Source organism: Belonocnema kinseyi, chromosome 2, assembly GCF_010883055.1.
Source record: "Belonocnema kinseyi isolate 2016_QV_RU_SX_M_011 chromosome 2, B_treatae_v1, whole genome shotgun sequence".
Lineage (NCBI taxonomy): Eukaryota > Metazoa > Arthropoda > Insecta > Hymenoptera > Cynipidae > Belonocnema > Belonocnema kinseyi.
This window is the reverse complement of record NC_046658.1, coordinates 60,122,391-60,144,394: the sequence shown is the minus strand read 5'-3', so window position 1 is coordinate 60,144,394 and position 22,004 is coordinate 60,122,391. Positions and strand designations below refer to the sequence as shown.

The following is a 22,004-nucleotide window of genomic DNA, read 5'->3' as shown; positions in this document are numbered from 1 at the left end:
TGCAAGATTGTTAATTCATAACAAAGATTAGCTTTTATGACAGTCAGAATGACCCTTTTTATTAGGACAGGTATAAACTCAACGTTATTAACCGCTCCTCTTGGAGTCATACAAATTCGACTCAAGACATAAATATATGTGTTCAAGGCATAGAAACTTGTATCCAAGACAGACATTGAAGTCTGGCTCCTTCTCGAAACTGAGACATGCTCAAGTCGAACTTTTCGTCTTCAGCATGTCTTGATTTAGGGCAATTCAAATCGAAACCAAGTCGAAGCATTTTTACTCGGGTGAAGTGGATTTGGTTAGTTGTTTTCTCATTTTTCTTTCCACTTTTTTATTTTTTGACTAAACAAAGAATGTTTTTTAGGAAAATTTTTATCTTTTTTCAAATTACAATAGGAACATTTTATGTTGTTTGTCCAAATTTGGTTGTTGTGTTTTTGGTTTTATTTTCAGTAATTCGGCACATGAACTTGATTATTGGATGTTAAATAAGATTTTATATTTATTTTAATATAATTTAAATTTCTAAAATGTTAATAATATGTTTATGATCATTTATGAAAAAAGTGAGTAGCAGTTATTTTCTTCATATTAATATTCTTAATTTTTGCAGAGAACTTCCATTTTCTTATTAAAAATTATTTTAAACATCCAAGTGGTTATATGAATGAAATTAGTAATGGCTTTCCTCGATTAATCAGACAAATTCACTTATTAATAATTCAAAGCCATTATTACTGAATATTCGCTAAGTTCTCACTGCCTAAATATAAAACTTTTATGAAGTGACTACATACATTTTTATGTCGACTGTTATGTACTGTAATTCTTACAGAAAATTTTGCAAATCTTATGGAATGTTTTAAAATATTCATGTATTTTCTGTAAAATATACAGAAAAATGATTGCTTAAGAGGATATCTAGTTTTAAATTAAGTTGAATGCCACGTTGTGCGAATAGTACTTTTTATGATATCTTAGTTTAAATCAGTGAAATTTGATTGTGAATGAGTAACCACCATTGTAATTTTAGTAGATTTTTTACTTTAAAGTCAGTTTTCATTCAAATACCCTTTTCGCACTGATTATTTAGTGAGTTTAAATTTCAAGTCAGTGAATTTCACTACACTATCAGTCTATCTTATTGAAAAATCAGTACCAACGAGATCACTGAATTAAATCAGAGAATGTTTTCAATTATTTAAAAAAAATTATTCTCAGTGAAATAAACCTTCACGGCACCTTTTCTTAAACGAAAATTTAATTCAAATTTTAGATGCAGTAACTGAAATTGCGATAAATTTATTTTAAAGTTACAAAAATAAACAATTTAATTGTCAGGTTAATGTGACTGACAATCACTTAACTTAATCTGTTATTGGTAAATTTACTGATTAACTTCGTCGACCCTTTTACAGCTATTTTAGCAGTATAATGTCATGAATTAGATTTAAACTTGGCTTTAATTTGTTGGATTTTTTTGTAGGAATTTTGGAACGTTCTTAAAAACTGAACTTTCCCAGCAGAGGGGAATGAAAGGTTCTAGATGTTTTCGGGAAAGATAAATGTTTAGAAAGAATACAAACCAAATTATGAGTCATTTGGTGATATTTGACAATTAAGTCTGTAAATTCAAAATAAATAACCTTAAATCTGTCAAAATAGTGTTTTATCAAAGTTTTATATCGAAAGAAAGGAAAAGAAACGTGAAGAAAGTTTCACTACGTACGCTACCGCACTGAGGTTTGATATGGCCTTTACTAAAAAGGTTATAATTAGTTTATCTCACTCTGAGAGTAACAATAGCTTGAGGGAAAAATGTGCAAAAATTGCTCGAAGGAGTTTGGGGGTAAAAATAAAATTTCAATACATACGCCACATTCGAGGAACTGATTTTAAGAAGTACCTGTAATTTGCCCTCGCTTTATTGAAATGTACGTTTTCCAGTCTCATATTAACAAAAATGGAGGGTTTCCACCTATTTTCAATGGGAAAACTAATGGGTTAGTTGGAACTTCTAGACTTTGTCTGATCAAAAAAATTAAGCATTTTCTTTTTTTAGATACTTCAAAAATTGAGCCATGACCCCAAAAGCAATGCAGGTTTTGGTTTTCTTTGCCACCCTAATGTCCATAGTCCATTTCCTAAATATAACTAAACCAATTAACACTAAAGCATAAAGAAATTGACCATTAGATATTATATTTTGTGAAATGTCCTTGCAAATTCGTTCTCTATTTGCACTATATTTGGAACTTTTTCAACATTAATAATTTTGTATCGATAAGTGACAAGTTTTCAAGTATTTTAAAACTAATTTTGATTTTCTGAAACAATATATAATTTCTGTAAGCAATAGATTATTCACCTGGAAATCGTGAAAAATTATTATTTTTCGGGATAAACGATACAGTTGATTAATTTCAAACAGAATAATTCTTTTTAAAAATATTTGGTAATTATTTAAACAATTTTTGTTTATTTAAATTACTTTTTTTTAATGTAAAGGTTAATAATTTACTACTTTCTACAAATAATAACGCAAACGCAAGGAAGTACTTTTTTTTGTGAAAGAAAGTTTACAATTATTTAAATAATAATCACTGGGGAGTTTTATTGACCATCAAATTATATTTCTTTCAGATTATTGATATTTGCTGTTGACTTTAGGTAGAGGCAAATTTCAAACAGTTGATTCGGCACAAAATGATGAACGTAATCAGGGAATTGTGTTAAATCATATGATAATTTGTGAACAATATTTGGTATAGGCTATATAGAGTACAGATTATTCATTCATTATTTATTCATCGTTCACTAAAAAAACGTTTGAAAGAATTTAATTGTTGTCAATTTATTTGCGCCTAAAGCGAACAACGAACATAAACATTGTCATAGAAATATGTAGACTACTTTAATTGGTTTAAACAATAAATTTTTTTTTGGAATTATTAATGCAGTCAATGAATGCTAATAGCAATATTTATTGCGGTAAATAGTTTGCAATTATTGAAACAATTAATATTCACTCACTTGCACTTTTTCATAGGAAACCGACATATTGTAAGGCTTACACTATGACGCTTATTATTCAGCATTTTTCTATTTCAGAATTTATACCCTAATTTTTTTAAACAATAATCATTTTTTTAAACATTTTTTTGTTTTATTTCGTTGATAAAATAAAATACTGATTAATAAGCGACATAGTGCAAGAGATTAGGAATTACTAGAATTTTCTCTATCTTTTCTATGAAAAAAGCAAGTGATATTAATTCTATAAACAATTGCAAACTGTTTTTCACAAAAAATATCACTATTAACATATACATAACCTGTGTTAATAATTACAGAAAATAATATCTTTTTACAATTTACAGAATGAAGAAATTGATTAAACAATTGCCAAATATCCTAAACAAAAAATGTTACTTTTAAAATGCAACTGGTTTTGATTCAACTTTAATTTTTCTCGATAGAATTAAGCATGTAGTAAAAATTCTTTTTTGTCCCAATGTTGAAAATTCAACAATAAAGTTAAAAATTAAACTATTTTATTGAAAATGTAATTATTTTTGTAAAACTTTAACTCATTTGTTGAAGAGTAATAGTTTTTGTTCGAAAATTCAACTGATTTGTTGACAATTCGTTCTTTTGAATTGAAAATTCATTTTTAATGGTAGCAAAACAATATTCTTTTGTTGAAATAAAGAATTTTAGTTAAAATTTATCTGAAATTATTTTACTCTGTTTATTAAAAATTCTATGTTAAAAATGTTACATGGTTAAAATACTGGCATTTGAATAATAATGGTCAGGGAAAATAACAAATTTTCAGGGAATAATCAGGGAATTTTGAAATTAAAGATTTTTGGCCACTGTCCATAATATCGTATTCTCTGAAAATATTTAATAATTAATTGTATAGATGGCGAAAGCCATCCTTCTGTGACATATAACACCCAAAGCGTAAAAACCGTAGACGTCGCGGTTTTATTTACTACTAATGTAATGCTAGGTATTTTAAAATATTTTCTAAGTCTTCTGCTTGCGCAATTTGTATGAAATCCGTTAAATTAAAGATAAAAAAATTTACCCGCTTTAATAAAATGTTATAAATTTTTTTTATTGGATTTTTTAACTATGCAATACTATTTTTGTTAAAAATACTACATTATTCGTCAAATTTAGTAAACATTAATTTATTGTTTTTGAGTAAAAAAAAATTAGGCAGACATTAACCTATGCATGTATAAACCTAGGTCTAACCTAGGAGGTCGATAATTCTATTTCTTTTTGTTCTTTAATTGATTTTCTTTTATTTATAATATATAATAAGATCTTGAAAGAGGTTTTTTGCCCTCGAGGATAACTCAAATTGAAGCTCTTAGCAATGCAGAGTCGTCATAAAGAACTTAATTTTTTATTATAAGTAGTTAAAAATATGTAAATTGAGAAAATTTTGGGTTTCAGACCCCTATGTTTGAACCTTTTATATTAGCGCGATTTTCCTCAAGGATGTCTCAAATTGAAGCTCTTCGTATGGCGATCAAAATTTAATTTTTTAGTTTTTTTTTCTATGTCAGTGGTTAAAAAAATAAAATTAAGAAGTTTTGTTTTCAAGGTTTTGAATGAATCTCGAATCCTGTAGTTTAGCGATTTTAATGAAACTTATAGTTAAACTTGAGTTTTGCGTGATAAAAGTTTATGGTTCAAATGATTTTCCAAAAATTTAAAAATTCAGATAATGACAGGATTGTGCAGACGTAACGTATAATGTATAGGTCATTTTAATGTAATTTAAAAACCATTTTTGTCAGAAGAGGCTCAACAGATTTTTGTTCTTCAATTTTTTGCTCAAAAGTATATTTTATACTTTTTTTTAATATAAATATTTTTATTCCTTATCATTTTCTTTAAAAATTAAAAAAAAAGTGATGTAAGACCTCTGTAACTTCAGGAGATATTAATTTTTTAGTGTGGCCGCCGCGCCTCTCTCCACGCGCAACGAACGGCACGGTTTGCCAAAAAATTCAAAATAAGTTTTAAAATTCAATTCTTAACCGAATTTTGATTTTTTAAAAATAAAAATCTATAATTCCATTTAAAATTGACATCGGCAAGAAATTCTTGAATTTTCGATTTTTCAACCTTTATGTTGACGAAAACAGCAAACAAATATAGATTTAGTCCTTTTTCTTCTATATTTTTGTAAAACAATTGTCTACGTTCAGTATCTTTTGGATTTAATGCACAGGGGTTTGTCGGAGCGTACAATTATATAGGAATGTTATTCGTTACAATTCAATCATGATATCAAATAGTGAATATTGTACATTTTTTATTTTTAAAGTAATATTTGATGATAAAGTTACTTACTTTATCGACAAGCTGTAATTTATCATGAAAATGAGTCATTTTATATTATATTTTAGGTTTAAAAAACAAATTATATAAATAAATTCTTAGTGTGGTTATTTTTATATAATAAGTTATGTAGTAACAATCCACAATTTTTACTATTCGATATTATGATTTCTTTACATCAATGCATAACAATTCTTAATTTTTCCTAAAAAACTAAAATTCGTTTCTAATTGCGTCGAAAAGTTGTTTTGAACTATTTCTTTATCTTGTCCCACTGACACTGTGTCGGTTGTGGACCGGTGTGAGTGGATAGTGAGGCCATGCGGCCGCAATAAGAAATTAATATTTCCGATAATTAATATATCGGAAGTTATAGTGTTCAGATTTTTTTTAATCGATACAGAAAATTAAAAAAAATAATAATATTTATAGTAAAAAAATGGGTACGTCTAGACGTCCCGAAAAATTCAGCCAGTGGAAAAGGGGGATGAAATAGTCGCCTCAAAAATTTGAGACGACTAACCAAGCAAGTTTAGGTGATACTAGGCAGTCTGATAAGTACCTGAAAATTCTAAGAGATGGCATTATTATTCACTAATGTGAACCATTTTCGTCGAGCTTGATCCTTCAAATGACGCCTGTCAAAACTTTAGCCATTTATGTTTACGCATTTACAAGTTACAGCACTGAGAAGCGACTAACCTCCGAGTTTTTTTTTAATATGGAAAAATCTGAGTTTCGAGTTTTGATCAAACACTATTATCTTCGCAAGAAAACGATATCCGAGACCAAGGACAAGCTGGATAAGTATTACCCGGACTCTGCACCGTGGATTGGAAAAATTCAGAAGTGGTTTACCGAGTTTCGTTGTGGCCGTACGAGCACAGTTGATGCTGAACGATCTGGGCGCCCAAAAGAGGTCACTACACCAGAAAATGTCGAAAAAATCCATGATATGATGTTGAATGATCCCAAAATGAAATTGAGAGAGGTAGCTAATGCTGTAGGCATATCATTGGAACGTGTGGGCAATATCGTAAATTCAGTTTTGGACATGAAGAAGCTCTGCGCGCGATGGGTGCCGCGTTTGCTCACAGTGGACCAAAAACGAATTCGTGTGACAACTTCCCAGCAGAATTTGGCATTATTTTCGCGTAAGCCGACCAAGTTTTTGCGCCGATTCATAACCATGGATGAAACTTGGATCCACTACTACACTCCTGAGTCAACGTAACAGGCAAAACAGTGGGTTCCACCGGGACAAAGTGCTCCGAAGCGTCCAAAAACGCAACAATGGGTCGGAAAGGTTATGGCCTCCGTATTTTGGGATGCACATGGCATAATCGTGGACTATCTTGAAAAAGGTAAAACCATAACCGGAGTATACTATTCATCATTATTGGACCGATTGAAAATCAAAATCGCCGCAAAACGACCGCATTTGAAGAAGAAACAACCGCTTTATCATCACGACAATGCGCCTGTTCATTCATGCTTAGTTGCACAAGCAAAATTGCATAAAATGGGCTTCGAATTGGTTCCTCAGCCACCGTATTCACCAGACCTGACGCCCAGCGACTATTACTTGTTCCCTAACCTGAAGAGATGGCTCACCGGTAAGCGTTTTTACTCAAATGAGGAGCTCATAGCTGAAACTGAGTCGTATTTTGGAGACCTTCCGATCGAGTACTTTTCGGACGGTATCAAAAAGTTAGAAAATCGTTGGACTCGCTGTATCCACCTAAAAGGAGAATATGTTGAAAAATAAAAGCGAATTTAGCCAAAAAAACGTCCCCGTGTTTCATTTTTCAGGGACTTATCAGACTGCCTAGTATGTAGTTATAAAAAGGCCGGGTCTCAAAATTCAAAATCTCCCTAAACGTTATAAAGTTTGAAAAACTATTTTAACCACAAACCTAACTCACACAACACCAAATTTCACCAAGTTTCGTCAAAATGGCTCGACCCTCCAACTCTGGTTTTCGAAAATGAATTGATTTTACAGTTTTTTATTTACTTACAATTTCCTAATTGCTGCTAAAGATTTCTAAGAAAAAAGAATGTATTTCATACAATATAAGAGAAAATACGATTTTTGGACGTTTAGGGGTGGTTCAACCTCAAAGGTAACTTACATTCCGTTATCAAAAAAATGTCTGAAAAAATCATATGTCCCTTTTATGCTTAATAAAGTTTTTTTAATGTGTGTCTTTATATTGAGCAACCCTACATTAGACACTTTAAAATATAAATTGTTGCACAAGTGAAATTTCATACTGTAAATCTGAATTTTATTGATCGCAGCATCTCAAGTCCAGCAGGAGACATCGCAGGAATCTACAGGACTTTCTCGCGTATCAAGCGAGAGCGGTAATGCTACTGCAAGTGCCCATGCACAAGTACAGGCCAGCAACTGCAATGTCAACACCCCCACTTCGAGTGCAGCCCCGCCGGATCAGCTGATTGGTGTTTTGACGGAGAGAAGCACAAACGTAAGCAATGGCAACAGGGCGACAAAGAGGCAGCAAATATGTCTTCAACCGAAGGCTAAGGTACCGCGAACACGGGAACTCTCAACAAACTATGTGCAGGTGCAAGTTCACCGACAGATACCAATTGACCTCAACCGCACTGCCGGAAAATGCGCCAGCAATGTCCCGGGAAAACAGAAAATTCCCAGACCAGCAAATGCATTTATGCTATTTGCAAATGAGTGGAGGAAGAAATTGGCACTCCAAAATCCCAGAGAATCCAATAAGGATATCAGTGTTAGGCTAGTCTCTTTCTTTTCACAATAATAATTGAAGGGTTGCAGTACAGAAGCAGATAAACAAAATTTGTCCGAAAATGAGCTTTTTTTATACAAAATTCTTAAGAAGTCTAATACATACTTTGTTAAGAGAATTTGTTCGAAATCTTATTTTTAATATAGTAAAATAAAAATATTGGCAAAGAAAAACCAAATAGCTGACTTTGTACTTTTCTCCCATCTTCTTCTTCTTTTTTAATTTTCGAACCTCGTGCCCTTTTTTAAACCTTTTTCTGACTATATTTTTCTTTCTTAAAGTTTGTTAACATAATAAAATAATAAAGCGCTTTGTTTCAAAGAAAAATCTCTTAAATGAAACTATTTGCCACTTTGTTCAGCACCAAAGTGTCAATCAAATTCCAGCCTAAAATCTTAAATCTTCATTTTCTACAAAAAGCCACTTTTATAAGGATTATTTTTTGTACTTGACTGTTTACCTTGCAAACAGAAATAATAACACTTAAAATTATTATTATTTATTGATAAGTAAACATATACTTTTCTTCTCTTTATAATTCGTATTTTACAGTGCAATACTGTCACACAAATATTTATTTTCATGGAACAGAATAATTTTTTTTATGGGAACTTTTTTATTCGTATTCAGCTTCCATATATCTCGAAACAAGTTTTGTACTATTTTTTTAAATGGAAAATAGATTTTTAGTTGCTATCCAAAGACGATATTTAAAACTAATAAAATTTGAACGTCCAAATTCTTTAATCATTTACACGAAATCGGCAAATTATGTTCAATGCCAACATATTCCTGCCACTTTGAGATTGTAAACTTCCACATTCTGTTTTGCGAAGCTGAATATTTTTTAAATACATTTTTGGTCGTAATTCAGGAAAACTTCAGGTCGGAAAACACAGCTTGTTTTATTTTCTAACGGTGATTTCGATTATCTAGTTCTGCACTGCAACTATTTTGATGCACAATTTTCTTCTCGTTTGGAAGATTTTAATTTTGGTACACAAAAAACACGCAAAGTTGCTTTGCAATATAGCTGTAATCTACAATGTTGATGCAATACACAAGGCCCCCAGATGAAAATATGTACGTGGAAATCAACATCGAATTCCACGTAGATTTCCACGAGCAAATCTACGTGAAAACAACACGTGAATGTGTCAAGCAACATGTAAATCCAAAAGGTAATTTGAAACATTCCACGTGGAATTCCACGTGAAAATATTTACGTAAAATCCCGCGTAGATACTATCTCCAGCCAGACTTAGGGATTGATACCTACTAATATGAAGATATTGGGATTGTCTATTAATTACGCAAGTCTTTATAGTGAGGGATCCGGAAAATTTTACGTATCCTTACTTTGGGGAGTGGGCGTCTAAATTATCCCTTGAAATCCTTTATAAATTGCCAGCATCCTCTCAAATTCTTCGAGATTTCGCGAAATCTCTTTAAAATCTCTGAAATCGTTAGAAATCTTTCAAATCCTATAGAAATTCCTTATATTCCTTTAAAATCCATGGAAATCCTTAAAAATCCATTATCCCATGAAAGCATTCAAATCCCTTTAAATCTCGTGAAATTTCTTGAAACCTCAAAAATCCCTTAAAATCTTCGAAATCCCATTAAAATTGTCTGACGTCCTTAAAATATTTAGTGAAATACTTCTGTATCTCTTGAAATATATTTAAAATTCTTAAAAATTCCGTTACTTTTTTGGAATATCTCGAAATCTTTTAAAATTCCTTTAAATCTCTTAAAATTTCTTAACATCCTTTACAATCCGCGGAAATCGATCTAAATTCCATATAACTCCTTGAAATCCCTAAAATTCCATCGAAATCCTTCGATATCACTTGAAACAACGTAAAATCTCTTGTAATCTGATTAAACTTTTTGAAGTCCCTTGAAATGTTGTAAAATCCTTTGAAAAAAGAGATTCGCTCTATAATTGTATCAGGTAATTCCTTTATACTCTTGAAATCTTTTTAAATCATTGGATATCTGTGAAACATCGCGTTATTCTTTTGTATTGCTTGAAATACACTAAAACTTTTATAATGCCCTAAAACATTTTGAGATTTATTTGAATATCATGGAATATCTACAAAGTGTTTGAAATCTTTTTGAATTCATTAAAAAGGTTTAATTCTTTGTAATACTTCGCAGCCCTTTGAAACACCTTAAAATCTGTTACAATCTGTAGAATTCCACTCAACTCACTGGAAATCATTTAAAAAAATGGGAATCTTGCTTAGCGTAAAAATAATTCATATATTAAGTATAAAATATAGAATAAATTTTGAATTGAGATTCCACACAGAGTTCCACGTATATATTTTCACCTGGCAAATAAAGCTGTCATTTAGTATATACTAATAAATATAAAAATACAAATTCGTGTAAGACTTCCATCAGGGTGTTCTAAAAGACCTCAATGCTTTTTATCACGCACCCTCTACTTGTTGAATTTGGTGAAAAATTAACGTGTATTTTTATTTGATAAAAAAAGTTTGAACGTGATCAAAACCAAAAAAATTTGGTTTTTTGAGACCCTAGTCTCCTAGTGCATTTTTTCCACAATTCTCATTCCACATTGTAGCAAGGCTGTTGCTATATTACGTACTCTTGATGTAGTTTATTTCTTAAATTATTTGAATTTGAACTTTCTTTTATAACTTAATTCACAATTTTAGAAGATTCACAATAGAATTTGCGATTGAAATTTATCGTATATACTTAAAGTTCCATGAAATTATTTCTAAAAAATTGGTTTACATCGAGTATTTCAAGATGGATGATTCTAAGGGAATTTTATGGAAATTCAAAAGAAATTATTCAGGTGATATAAGAAGAAAGTTATACGAAAATAGTTTGGAATTTCTTTTCAAAATTATTGCGGGAAAATTCGTGGAAATAACCGTCAAATTCGATCAAGATTGTATTCTATCTGTAAACTATAAAATTATATATCAATTTCACCGATTACACTAAATTTCAAAATCAATTTAGGAAATGTGTTACTTATTTATATAGCAATATTCGTCGAAAAATAAAAATATTCCAAAATAATTTCCGAAATCTAATTACTGTAAGTTTTCATTAATCTCACTGTGGAAGACTTCTATAAGGTTCTTACTATAAATTTCTGTCGAATTCTGTAAATATTACTAGGAAATAGTTCAACAATTCGAAAAAAAATATCTGAAATTTCCAGTTGATTTCAAGGGAATATGCCAAATTCCAGTTGATTTGCAGTGGAATTTTATATGAGTATTTTAGGGTATTTGAGATAATTTTAGTATGAAAATTTAAATTACATAAAACTTGTAATTGCAGAATAAAATGAAAGTTTATGAAGAAGAACTATGTCTAAAGTAAAAATATGTTATATCAATAGTATTTAAGTGGAAAGAAGAATATTATAAGAATTCGCACGAACCTCGTGATAGAATTCTTAGTTTCCGTCAATTCGTTTCAAATTTCTCTGTTATTGTCATAGAATTTCGAGGAAATTTTCGCACAAAAATAAAGAAACCTTTTGTTGAAATTCCTTGATCAAAATATCACGAAATTGGTATAAAAATCATATTCAATCAAATTAAACTTTTTCAAAAAAAATACACGGAATACCTTCTTAAGCCAAAAAAAGTAAATTAAAAAAATGGATGCAAAAAAATTATTTTCCGAAGTTTTTACTTTGCTGAAGGTTCTAACAGACAAATATATAAAAAACGGTTACGTCACCGAGAATTGTAAATCATAAACAATGTCTGAGATTTTCTTTGATATAACAATGCTTTATTTTCTTTTGAAGACGCTGTTTCAAACAACATGAAACCTTTGCACTTTTGAAAAACAAAAGGACGCGTCTTCCCTGCAAAGCTGTATTACTGGTATCCTTTTGTTTCTCATTGCAGTACGTAACTACCTATTTTAAATTTAAAAACTCCACTTGAATACTCTTTTTCAACTAAATTATGATTTTTCCTTCAATAAAATACTGTTTTTTGCTCTAATAATCTATTACACCCATAGGTTGGGAGTTCTCTGGAAGAATATGTCAAAGGACGTCAAGGAAAAGTATTTCGCCATGTCACGAGAAGTGGATGCAGAACATAAGAGAAAATATCCCGGTAAGTCAAAAATTCTTCTGTTCAACATTCCATTTTTCTGATTTACCCGTATTTTATAGAAATGTTTTTATATTTCTTGCGCAATTTTTTATATTCTATTGATATTCCAAGCAATTTTCAATGATTCTGCTAAATTTCCGGAGAGAATTTTCTTTTGTGAATTCCATGAAGAATATTTGCATATGGAATTTCCATTTTAAAAATTGCATAAAAATATTGCAACGGGAAATTCTTCGCAAAAATACTATAAGGAATTTTTGTGGGGGGCAAGCTCAACTCCGTTTATTATTTATTTGCCATTTCGATAGAATTGTGTACAGTTCATCTGAAATTTGTAAGTTGTTTGGAATTTTTGTAAATTGTCCGGAAAACAATTAAGTTATTCTATGAACTGTGAAAGTTTAAGACGATTTTTTCAGAAAAATTCCAAATAAAAGGAATCTGTTCAACACGGAATTTCACATGAAAATCAAATATGAAATTTGCTTATTTGTAAATATTCCGTGCAAAACATTTGATAGAAATATTCTATGGAAATTCGATACGAAAATTCTATCAGTTTTTTTCTAAAGAGAATTTCCATACCGAATTTTCATTTAAAAATTATTTATATAGAAAATTTCAAATTCCGAAGGTTCTATATGAAAATTTTATAACGAATTTCGTCATGATGAAATGGGCCACCCATCTTGTCATTTCACAGTAGTAAAATGTTTTTTTTCATGAATTTTTCTGGATTCAAGAGGCGAGAAGTTGTCAAAGGCATGTCGCTTTTGTGCCGTTCAACATTTTTAACCGCTTCACCAATGCAGACCAAAATCAATACGCGCTCCCTATATCAGCCTCGGCTAAGGCGTACAAGGTAAAGCTCGCAGACAGACACGATTCTTTCGAAACGTTGATTCGTCTGGCGACGCATGTAAACTAGAGTAAATCGATGGGACCACCACTGAAAATTACTTTCACAAGATTAGTCTCCATTGCAGCCTCACGAAGGCGACGAAGGGAATCGATTGGAGTAATTACGCCAAGCTTGACGCTCTCCTCAACTTGATGCGAGTCATCGACTCTGCGCGATACTGCTATCGATCCCACTTTGATGCACTTTTATACCGGAAAAACGCCGCTATTTCAATTGCATCGCTTTTATAACATTCGAACCAGCACTTTTCAATTTTATTTTGTTAAAAAAAACTCGAAAATTCTATTTAAATGCAATGTTTCGTTTTAGAGCTAACTATCATTAAGATTAAATTAAAATTTTACCAAACATTCTACAAACTGATATAAGTACCATATTAAATGTTGCCCAACTATTCAAGTTGAAAAAAATTACTGACTCTGCAAAACCGAATTCATTAGTCTGAAGAATTTTCAGCAACCCCTCTTTTAAGACTCCTATATGCTTTCATCAAGAGTGAAATTACCGTCTTGTCAACAAGGGTGAAGTTGATCAAAAGGGTCGAAATGAATCAGTCACTTCATTTCAATGAAAAACGCTCAATTAATTTGTATCAGGTAAAAATTACCACAATGAGCACCATTTGATCCTAGTCAAGTTTCCTCAATTCAGTTGAATTTTCTCTCATTTATACTTATAAGAAAAAAAATGCATCAAATGAAAGGAATGTCAGAGAAAAATGGCGATTGTTCCCCCCATAGGTCATAATTTTGTATATTTTTTTAATTTTGTCTTCAGAATTATTCATTTAACAAATATTGATCTTTAGCAATTATAAGAAAACTATTTTTTATCTCCTTTCCCTTATTACCATATATGTAATAATACCCTAACTTGCCTTCTGCGTATGTCGATACTAGTATGACCTCACTAACCCAATTTACGATCTAAACTCACAAACCAACCCCTATTATAGCTAGGACCCCCAAAGAACGCAACGTTTTCCAAGCATCTCCAATAAACTTTCTCAGATGCTTCGTTTTCTCAGTCTTCTCTTCGAATCTCAGTGACGGTAACAATACCCTGGTAACATAAGTGAGTCCGATAAGTAGAAAGAACATAGGGATGGTTGACAGGGTGTGACGAGGGGGGAGTAAAAGAGGAGAATAGGGGAAGGTTTGAGAACGGAGGTTCAGTGGGGGCTGTGGGGTGTTTCGTGGCACCAAGGGGGTTGAGGGAGGGAATATTTTCGCGGAGGTTGCCGGGTGAGTGACGGGGGTCGGGGGCCAGAGGTATTGATTGCGACGCGACTCCACGGTTCTGCCACGCACCTTTCTCTCTTCCTCTTCCTCTCTCAGACACTCTCTTTTTCTCCCTTCCTCACATATACGCGCTCATCCACCGGGGAATACTCCACTGACATGTGCACCTGCATCGACATCCTCGCCAATACTGGTTCTAGCTCAACCCAACTCCCTCAGAGAAAGCAAAGTGTTTGGAAAAGGAGGATCGAACAGACTGACGATACCTTAGATGGGGCTCCAGATATTATCTATTGGAAAAGTCAGTGTAAGGAGTCAGAAATGGATCAAAATGTAGATTTTTTGAAAGTAGAGTTTTATTGCATGGTTTCGGAAACCGCAATTGTCTCGAAGAAAAATCATCTGTTGTCCATAACCGCATCTATAATAAGAATCATATTTTTAGAAGTTACCTATACGATTTGTATCGACAATCATCCTTAACCAGAAACCAAGTTTACCAACAAAACTATTTTCAAAACACATCTGCTGTAACAACGACCATCTATATCTATAACAAAACACATATTTAGCAACGCAACAATAATCACAATTATCTCTAACTACCATTCTTAACAGATTCCCTTTATGATAACCCACAATCATCTGAAAAGACGAACATGTATAACGTATTCCATTTATAAGATCCTATGTAATGAAAACCATCTATAGCACCTTACGTTAACGAACTTTATAAAGAGACATCTTCTATAACCAACAACAATTAGCAATAGCAAATATAATATATAACCACTCATTCGTAACATTTACCAACTATAACAGTACATCATCTATTATAAAAAAGAAAGATTTTTTTTTTAGTAGTTTTCGAAACAAAAGTAAGATTAAAACAATAATTAGCATAATCATTCCTAACAACAATTATCTGTAAAAATAATCCAAAATTTATATTGAACATATGAAACTACCAATATGCTTCAAGTAGACGCCAACATAATATAGATAGCACATTCCATGAGCTTCACTGCATCTTTACCTAAGAACACTTCCACCATAAAATCTCTACTTAAGTAAAAGCGAAATCGATACTCTCCATAATGTGTTCAATAACGAAAGTATCGATTCTGCATTAACACGATGAAAGATCCTAGATACGATTTTCCAGCATTATATGAACTGTTATGGATCTTGAGTGAAGAGCATGTCTTATCATGTAAGTCACTGAAAGGTAATATACAACCAAGGAACTCCTTTAAACTATTAACCAGCCTCAATGTAATAGGTCATCTAATTCAATGTTCACAAAGTGAATAGACCATCATACAATCCATGGGATTTACCAGTGAATATAGAGATCAATTTCCCTAGAATTTTAAGCGTAATAGAGAAATATGAAAGCATGAACTAATCCTCTGATATTATTTAATTATCTAAGGAGCACTGAACAGTTCTAATTGCTGGGGATGTAGAGTATGATATTCAAGGGTATTTTAGGTAATAGAAAAGTATTTTGGAACTACAATGATCAATTATTGAAATTCTGTAAATCTGTATGACACTTAAACGACATTTCGCTAATATTATAAGCAGCCTAGATGTAGGTCATCATACATGTTCCATGAAAAATGACTAGCGCCATCAAAAACGACTATCTTCTGAACGATTGAGCCATCTGCAAGCATCTAGTGGGTCGTGAAATGCACTCGCCATAATGTGAGTGCATTAATCCGGTTAGGGTTAAGTTTATTATTCTTATTCAAAAGTTCAGTCAGTCAATACTGACTAAGCAATTTATAATCTAATTATAAGCCATCTCTGTAAAAAAATAAACACATTTTCTTTGAACCCTTTATTTTTAGGCTGACCTTTTTTGGGTGCAATAAAACCACAGCTATAACCGTCAACTGATTACTTGAACAAACCTAATTATTCTTGTAATTTCAATCCGCAATAAAAGTCATATTTAGCGTCGATCGTCCCTGACAGTAATCATCAACAATAGCAACGACCTATTTTCAAATCGATAGTTGCTGCTGACAAAAACCACTTGCTATTAAGCTCCTAATTAATCTGCTGTTCATAAATCGTCTTTCAAAAACAACAAAACGTCAGTACAAAATTGATGATTATTGTATCTAAGTTTTTTTTAAAGATATTTGTTGTTAAAGACTTGTAATTCTAAGAACGCTATTAATATTGTTGGTCTTAAAAGGTATGATACTTAGAACTAACTTTTTTGCTCCATGTTTTCTTTTATGTATAATTATTTTATAGATGGTTTTTTTATAGATATACAACAGGTATAGATCATTGATCTTGCATTGATATAATATAGTATAATTACCTACAACAACAATCACATCATATCATAAAAAACTATAAACACAGGTATCATAAAATCTGATCTGAAAAGTTCTTATGATTGAAGTTTTAGTACATCCATTGAGACATAAGTGACTGCCAAGAACAATCAGTAAAATATGATAAAAAACTCTGCTAAAAACTGAACAACAACCATCCAAAATTACACCATCTTCCTCGGTCCTTATTTTTGAGAGTACTTCTCACGCCTGGTCAGGATGAATATACAGGATTTTGCACGGGTAGCGAGATATATAGACGATGTATTGATATAGGTGGGTGGTGCCGGGTGGACAGCGCAGCAGGCGCTAGAAACTAGGCGCTAGCGCCGATAGGCGAGAGTTTTCATCGAACAAGAAGCGCGACGGCGCGCCACAACGTAACCTCTCTTCACCCTCTCTCTCTTTCTCTCCCTCGCACTCATTCCTTCCCAAGAGACTCTCCTTTTCCCTCTATTTCTCATCTCTTTCTCTCACACATCAATCCTCCCACATCTTCCCTCACTCTCCTTCTCTGTCCCTCGCTTATCCGCTATCGTGTTCTATATAGAGCGGACTCCAGCACAATATAGCTTCCACGGCAAGTGTGTCCCTCTCGTCGTACTGTCCTCCGCATTGTGTACCCACCGACCTTCGACAACGCGCGGTATCGTGTGCTGTTTCCCACCTGATTTGTTATTCCAAGTTGGCACCTCATAAAACCACTTCAGAGAGGAATTAAGAAACAAATAGATTCGAGTGTTGTCAGTTCGATTCGAAAAAGAAAAGAGGAGTTTCTTAAATCTGGAGAAGATCTGGACATGAAAATAGGATTTTGGGATCCGGATAGATTATTAGACAGATGGCTGCTAGTGTGTGATCGGAGAACTTTATTGTCAAGCTGCTGTTTTTGTATCATCAGTGTGATACAAGTGATACAATTGTATATTCAAGAAAGCGTTGTAAACACAGTACAGATTTCTAAAATCAGAAGAGGATTGTCAATACGGATTAGGTTTCTAGTGTCAGCGCAAGAATTTACATGAAAAAGGTTTCATTAATCAGAACATTCTCAAAACAAAAGAAGAACCAGGAACAGTTTCCATATCATATGCTTTCCAAATTAACTTTTTAAATGACGATAAGGTTTTGAGATGAAATTTTATGATTATGCATTAAGGGGGTCGATGAGGTTTGTTTGGTGAACAGCCACGTGAGAGGTATAGAGTATATACATCAACATCGTCATGGCGATCATCATAGCGCGTCGAGATCGTCTCTGGGTACAATTCAGACCTGAGAGCTCCAGTGGACTGGGGAACTATACCTAGTGTCCGATGTATTGTAACTACTAAGTTCAAAATGAACTTCTTTTGTAATTACTTGGTGGGCCGACACTGCAGGGTCTTCCGGAAGGGCCTTCCTAGTGCCCGGTCGTCCCAACGAAGTCTTCCTGGATCGCTGATGTGTTATCAGTAAAGATATTGACTACATCAAGTTGCCAACTTCTGGTTCTTCCATTTAGAAGATTTTCTTTGAGAATAATAAATTCTAGAAGATATAAGGTCTAAAATAGAGTGTGACAAAGTGTCAGTCGTGTTTAGGAAATAGTTATAAAATAGTAAGGTGGTGGTTCTTGTCTCTTCATGAGGACATAGGCAATAGAAAAGTACAGAAAGGTGCAGAAAGGTTTAAAAAGTGGAGGAGATACGGAAAACAATAGAGAAAATGGATTGTTGCAATTACGTGCAGCCTTACACGGGGGCCGGACACTTTTATCAGCAACATCACTTTAGTTATGAAAACATGAATGCTTATGCGGCCTACGGTGCGGCTCCAGTTTCCAATGCGATCGAAGCCAGCGTGAGATACAACAGGCTGCCACCTGCATATCCCACAGGTAGATGCTAACTCTTGACAAGGTATTAAGTCTCATTAGCGTCGCATTAATCAACGATGTTGATGAACGCATGCCTGCTCTCACGTTGTCACATCACGTGTATCATGGTACCATATGTCACAACAGCTATTATACGAAAAATGTTGATTTGTTGCCAGTCTGTAAATCATAACACAAGCTCAACAAAGAAGCCTAAATTACATCAAAGATTGAAACGCTTACAAATTTATTTGTTAGATGCTATTTTTCTTTGCCAGGGGGTAAATAATTTTTCATGTTATTTTTATATGATCTACATATTTTTTTAAATCTGACAACTTAAGCTACATATAATCTTACAAATGTGTTCAATATATCTACTAATAAGTTATCAGTGTAAATGTTGACTATATTTCCAAAGTATCATCTTATGAATTTTATTTTTGCACCAAAGTACTTTTAAAGAATATATCTAATTATTATAATAATATATATTGACTCATAAAAATAATAAATAAATTAACAAATTATTTGAAAGACGCTACCGTAGATTAATAATGATTGAATGTCAAATATATAAATATTTTCGAGTAAGTTTGCGTATTTCTGAATACGTCTTACAAATTAGAAATAAGGTATAAATAAAGATAATCGGGAGAAACAAAAATGTAAATGTCTGCTACTTTAGAAACAATAAGATTCTCTGAAGTTTATTATCGCAGCTCATTTTCATACGTCAAACGGATTTCCCTCACGTATTGATTTTCTTCCGCATTTTGTTAAACTCAATTATCTAACGAGTGAACGCTTCATTGACATTACACCGTGGACAAATTTAACCGGAGGCGACGCTATACTTTTTAATCTGAATTAATCCACGATAATCGATTCTGATCTCAACTTCGTTAAAGATTAAAGTAGCAGATTGACTTTCCCGATGGGGTTTTTTGAATTTTGAATTTATTATTGCTTTGAGCAAAAAATCCCATCGGGAAAGTCAATCTGCTACTTTAATCTTTTAAGAAGTTGAGATCAGAATCGATTATAGTAGATTAATTCACATTAAAAATCGTTATATCATTATAGGAAATCGTGGAGGAATATTGTAAGATTCACTGTGTCTTTGATGGTTCTTTGTTTGGTTCTTTTTTATATATCTCTTTTCCAATCCTTAATGATAATCAATATATTTTTTTAAGGTTAACCTTCTCAAATAAAATATTACATTGAAACCGTACAAAGTGTGTAAAGAACAGTTACCTCTGCATACAGCAGAAGGGGCAAAAACTTGATCGAGGAAAGGGTCTTTATCTAAATATGGCTTTGTTAATAATGATTAATTTTCGATTATGGAGTGGAAAGAAGAAATGGAAGAAACTTAACATTAAACATGGAAAAGACGCGATTTTAAGTATTATAACAAAAAAGGTTTTTAAGTTGAGAGACGTAAATCAGTTCGTGAGATTCGTCGTCGGAAAGGCAGAGGTCGAAGGTCAAGACGGCAGAACTTCAGCCGTTATTGGAATAACAATGATCGTTTGTATCGTTTGGAGGCAACTCGTTCTCTGTTCAAGAAAACCTCTATTTATCTTTCTTGTTTTCACCTCTCTGAATACCTTTTGCCCTTAACATCTAATCTAATCGTTTAGCTGGATTACGTCTACCAAGATAATATAACTGTATCACCTAGATTTCTAGTTTTTCAAGCTAAATTTCCCATCTAGATTTCATCTATATAAATTAACTATATAATTTCTAGGTGGCAAATTTAGCTAAAACAGCTAAAAATCTAGGCGATACAGCTATATTCTCTTGGAAAACAAAATCCAGCTAAATGGTTAGCTGGGACACGTAAACCATTTTTTCAGTGTAGAATGCGATTTGTTAGCAATATTAACAATCGGTATGAATCCATAATTCCAATTAATTAATGGTAGAAAATATTATTTATTGAAATATCGGATGTCAATGTTATTGCACAATTAAAATATAATGTGCAATCGGGTGCAGTTACATTGAAACCATCAAATCTGACATCAAGTATGAAAGTTGTACAGAATAACGGAATACCAAACAGTGGTAAAAGTTTAAATCGAGTCAGACAATGCTTTAGTTTCATATATATAATTTTATAAAATGGTAATTTCCTTCCTATAAAATTGACGACGAGAATGAGAGCATACAAAATTATAAGATCACTAACAAAAAGGCATGAACTTTTAATTAGAAAATCTATGAAATTATAAAATTATTCAATTACATTTTTTTTATAATTTTCGAAAAACTCCATTTTTTAAATTTTCTGGTTCGAATTTTACAGAATAATTTCCAAAGAAGTTTGACAATGCATTAACAAAAATTCATTAATAAAAAAAATAAAATTTGGTTTTGATTTAAGTAAAATTAGACATATTTTTATTCTAATTTTCAAGCATAAAATAAGATTTTTTTACAGTTTACATTAGGGTGTGTCATATATAATAGTGTTTTAAAAAACAATAACATAGTCAACATTCTTATTCCATTTCGATAAAAAAGAAAGTCCGTTAGAAAATTTGAATCCACACGTTTGAAATCTTTTTCCTCTCATTGAGCTCAAAGATTAGCAGCCGAATTTTCTACGAATAATTTCATGCTGTTGTGTAATTTTATAGAAATAAATGTTTAGAGCCATTTTTTACATAATTCACTATTTCTTGATTAGATTTAGACTTATATAGATATTTTCGAGATAGATTAAAATATATTTTTATTTTGGATATTTTGTTTTATCCGTAAATATAAGAAAAAATTATATTTTTAGCATAGCAACGAGAGATAGAGAGAAATGTTTGAAAAAAGGATTGCACTTTTTATTTATTTTGAGGTCATTTAGAAAATAAATATACATTTAAAAATGTTTGTCAAAATCGAGCGCTTAGCGCGGGTTTTCCAATTTGAATGTGTACCTCAAAGCCTACAGAACTTTGAGAAACTTAATCTTTAACTATGCACATTTGATTACGTAGAAAAATCAGAATATGAAGACGCAGATAAATACTGGCATTTAAAAAAAATATTTTTCATAAAGTTTGATTCAAACAGTTTAAGTGCAAAGAATAAATATCCGAGCGCGAAACGCGATATCTAAAACAGACGCGCGCTCTAGGCGCACTAAAACTTGTGAACGAAGCGAGCCACGCGCAAAGCGACCGATGCGACTGTGCCCGCGCCGCGGGCAGATTTTTAGTTATTATTATTATTATTACATCATTAAGCCATTTCCCTTTCGGGGTAGGCGTGACTCACTCGGCAGGGGAAAGGAGTAGTGTGTGGAAGGGATAGAGATTTT

At 32.2% G+C, this 22,004-nt stretch overlaps 1 protein-coding gene across 2 annotated transcripts in view; it reads left to right on the top strand.

The window, feature by feature from the left end:
* LOC117167796 overlaps positions 1 to 22,004 on the top strand; it is a 55,514-nt gene that overhangs the window by 10,096 nt on the left and 23,414 nt on the right. Inside the window, exons 2-3 of one of the 2 annotated variants that reach the window (XM_033352990.1) lie at positions 7,678 to 8,146; positions 12,195 to 12,292. In XM_033352990.1, the coding sequence (XP_033208881.1) occupies positions 7,678 to 8,146; positions 12,195 to 12,292 (567 nt within the window). Of the gene's footprint in view, positions 1 to 7,677; positions 8,147 to 12,194; positions 12,293 to 17,468; positions 18,695 to 22,004 lie in introns of those variants that run through there. The other variant, XM_033352989.1, reaches the window with a different exon arrangement.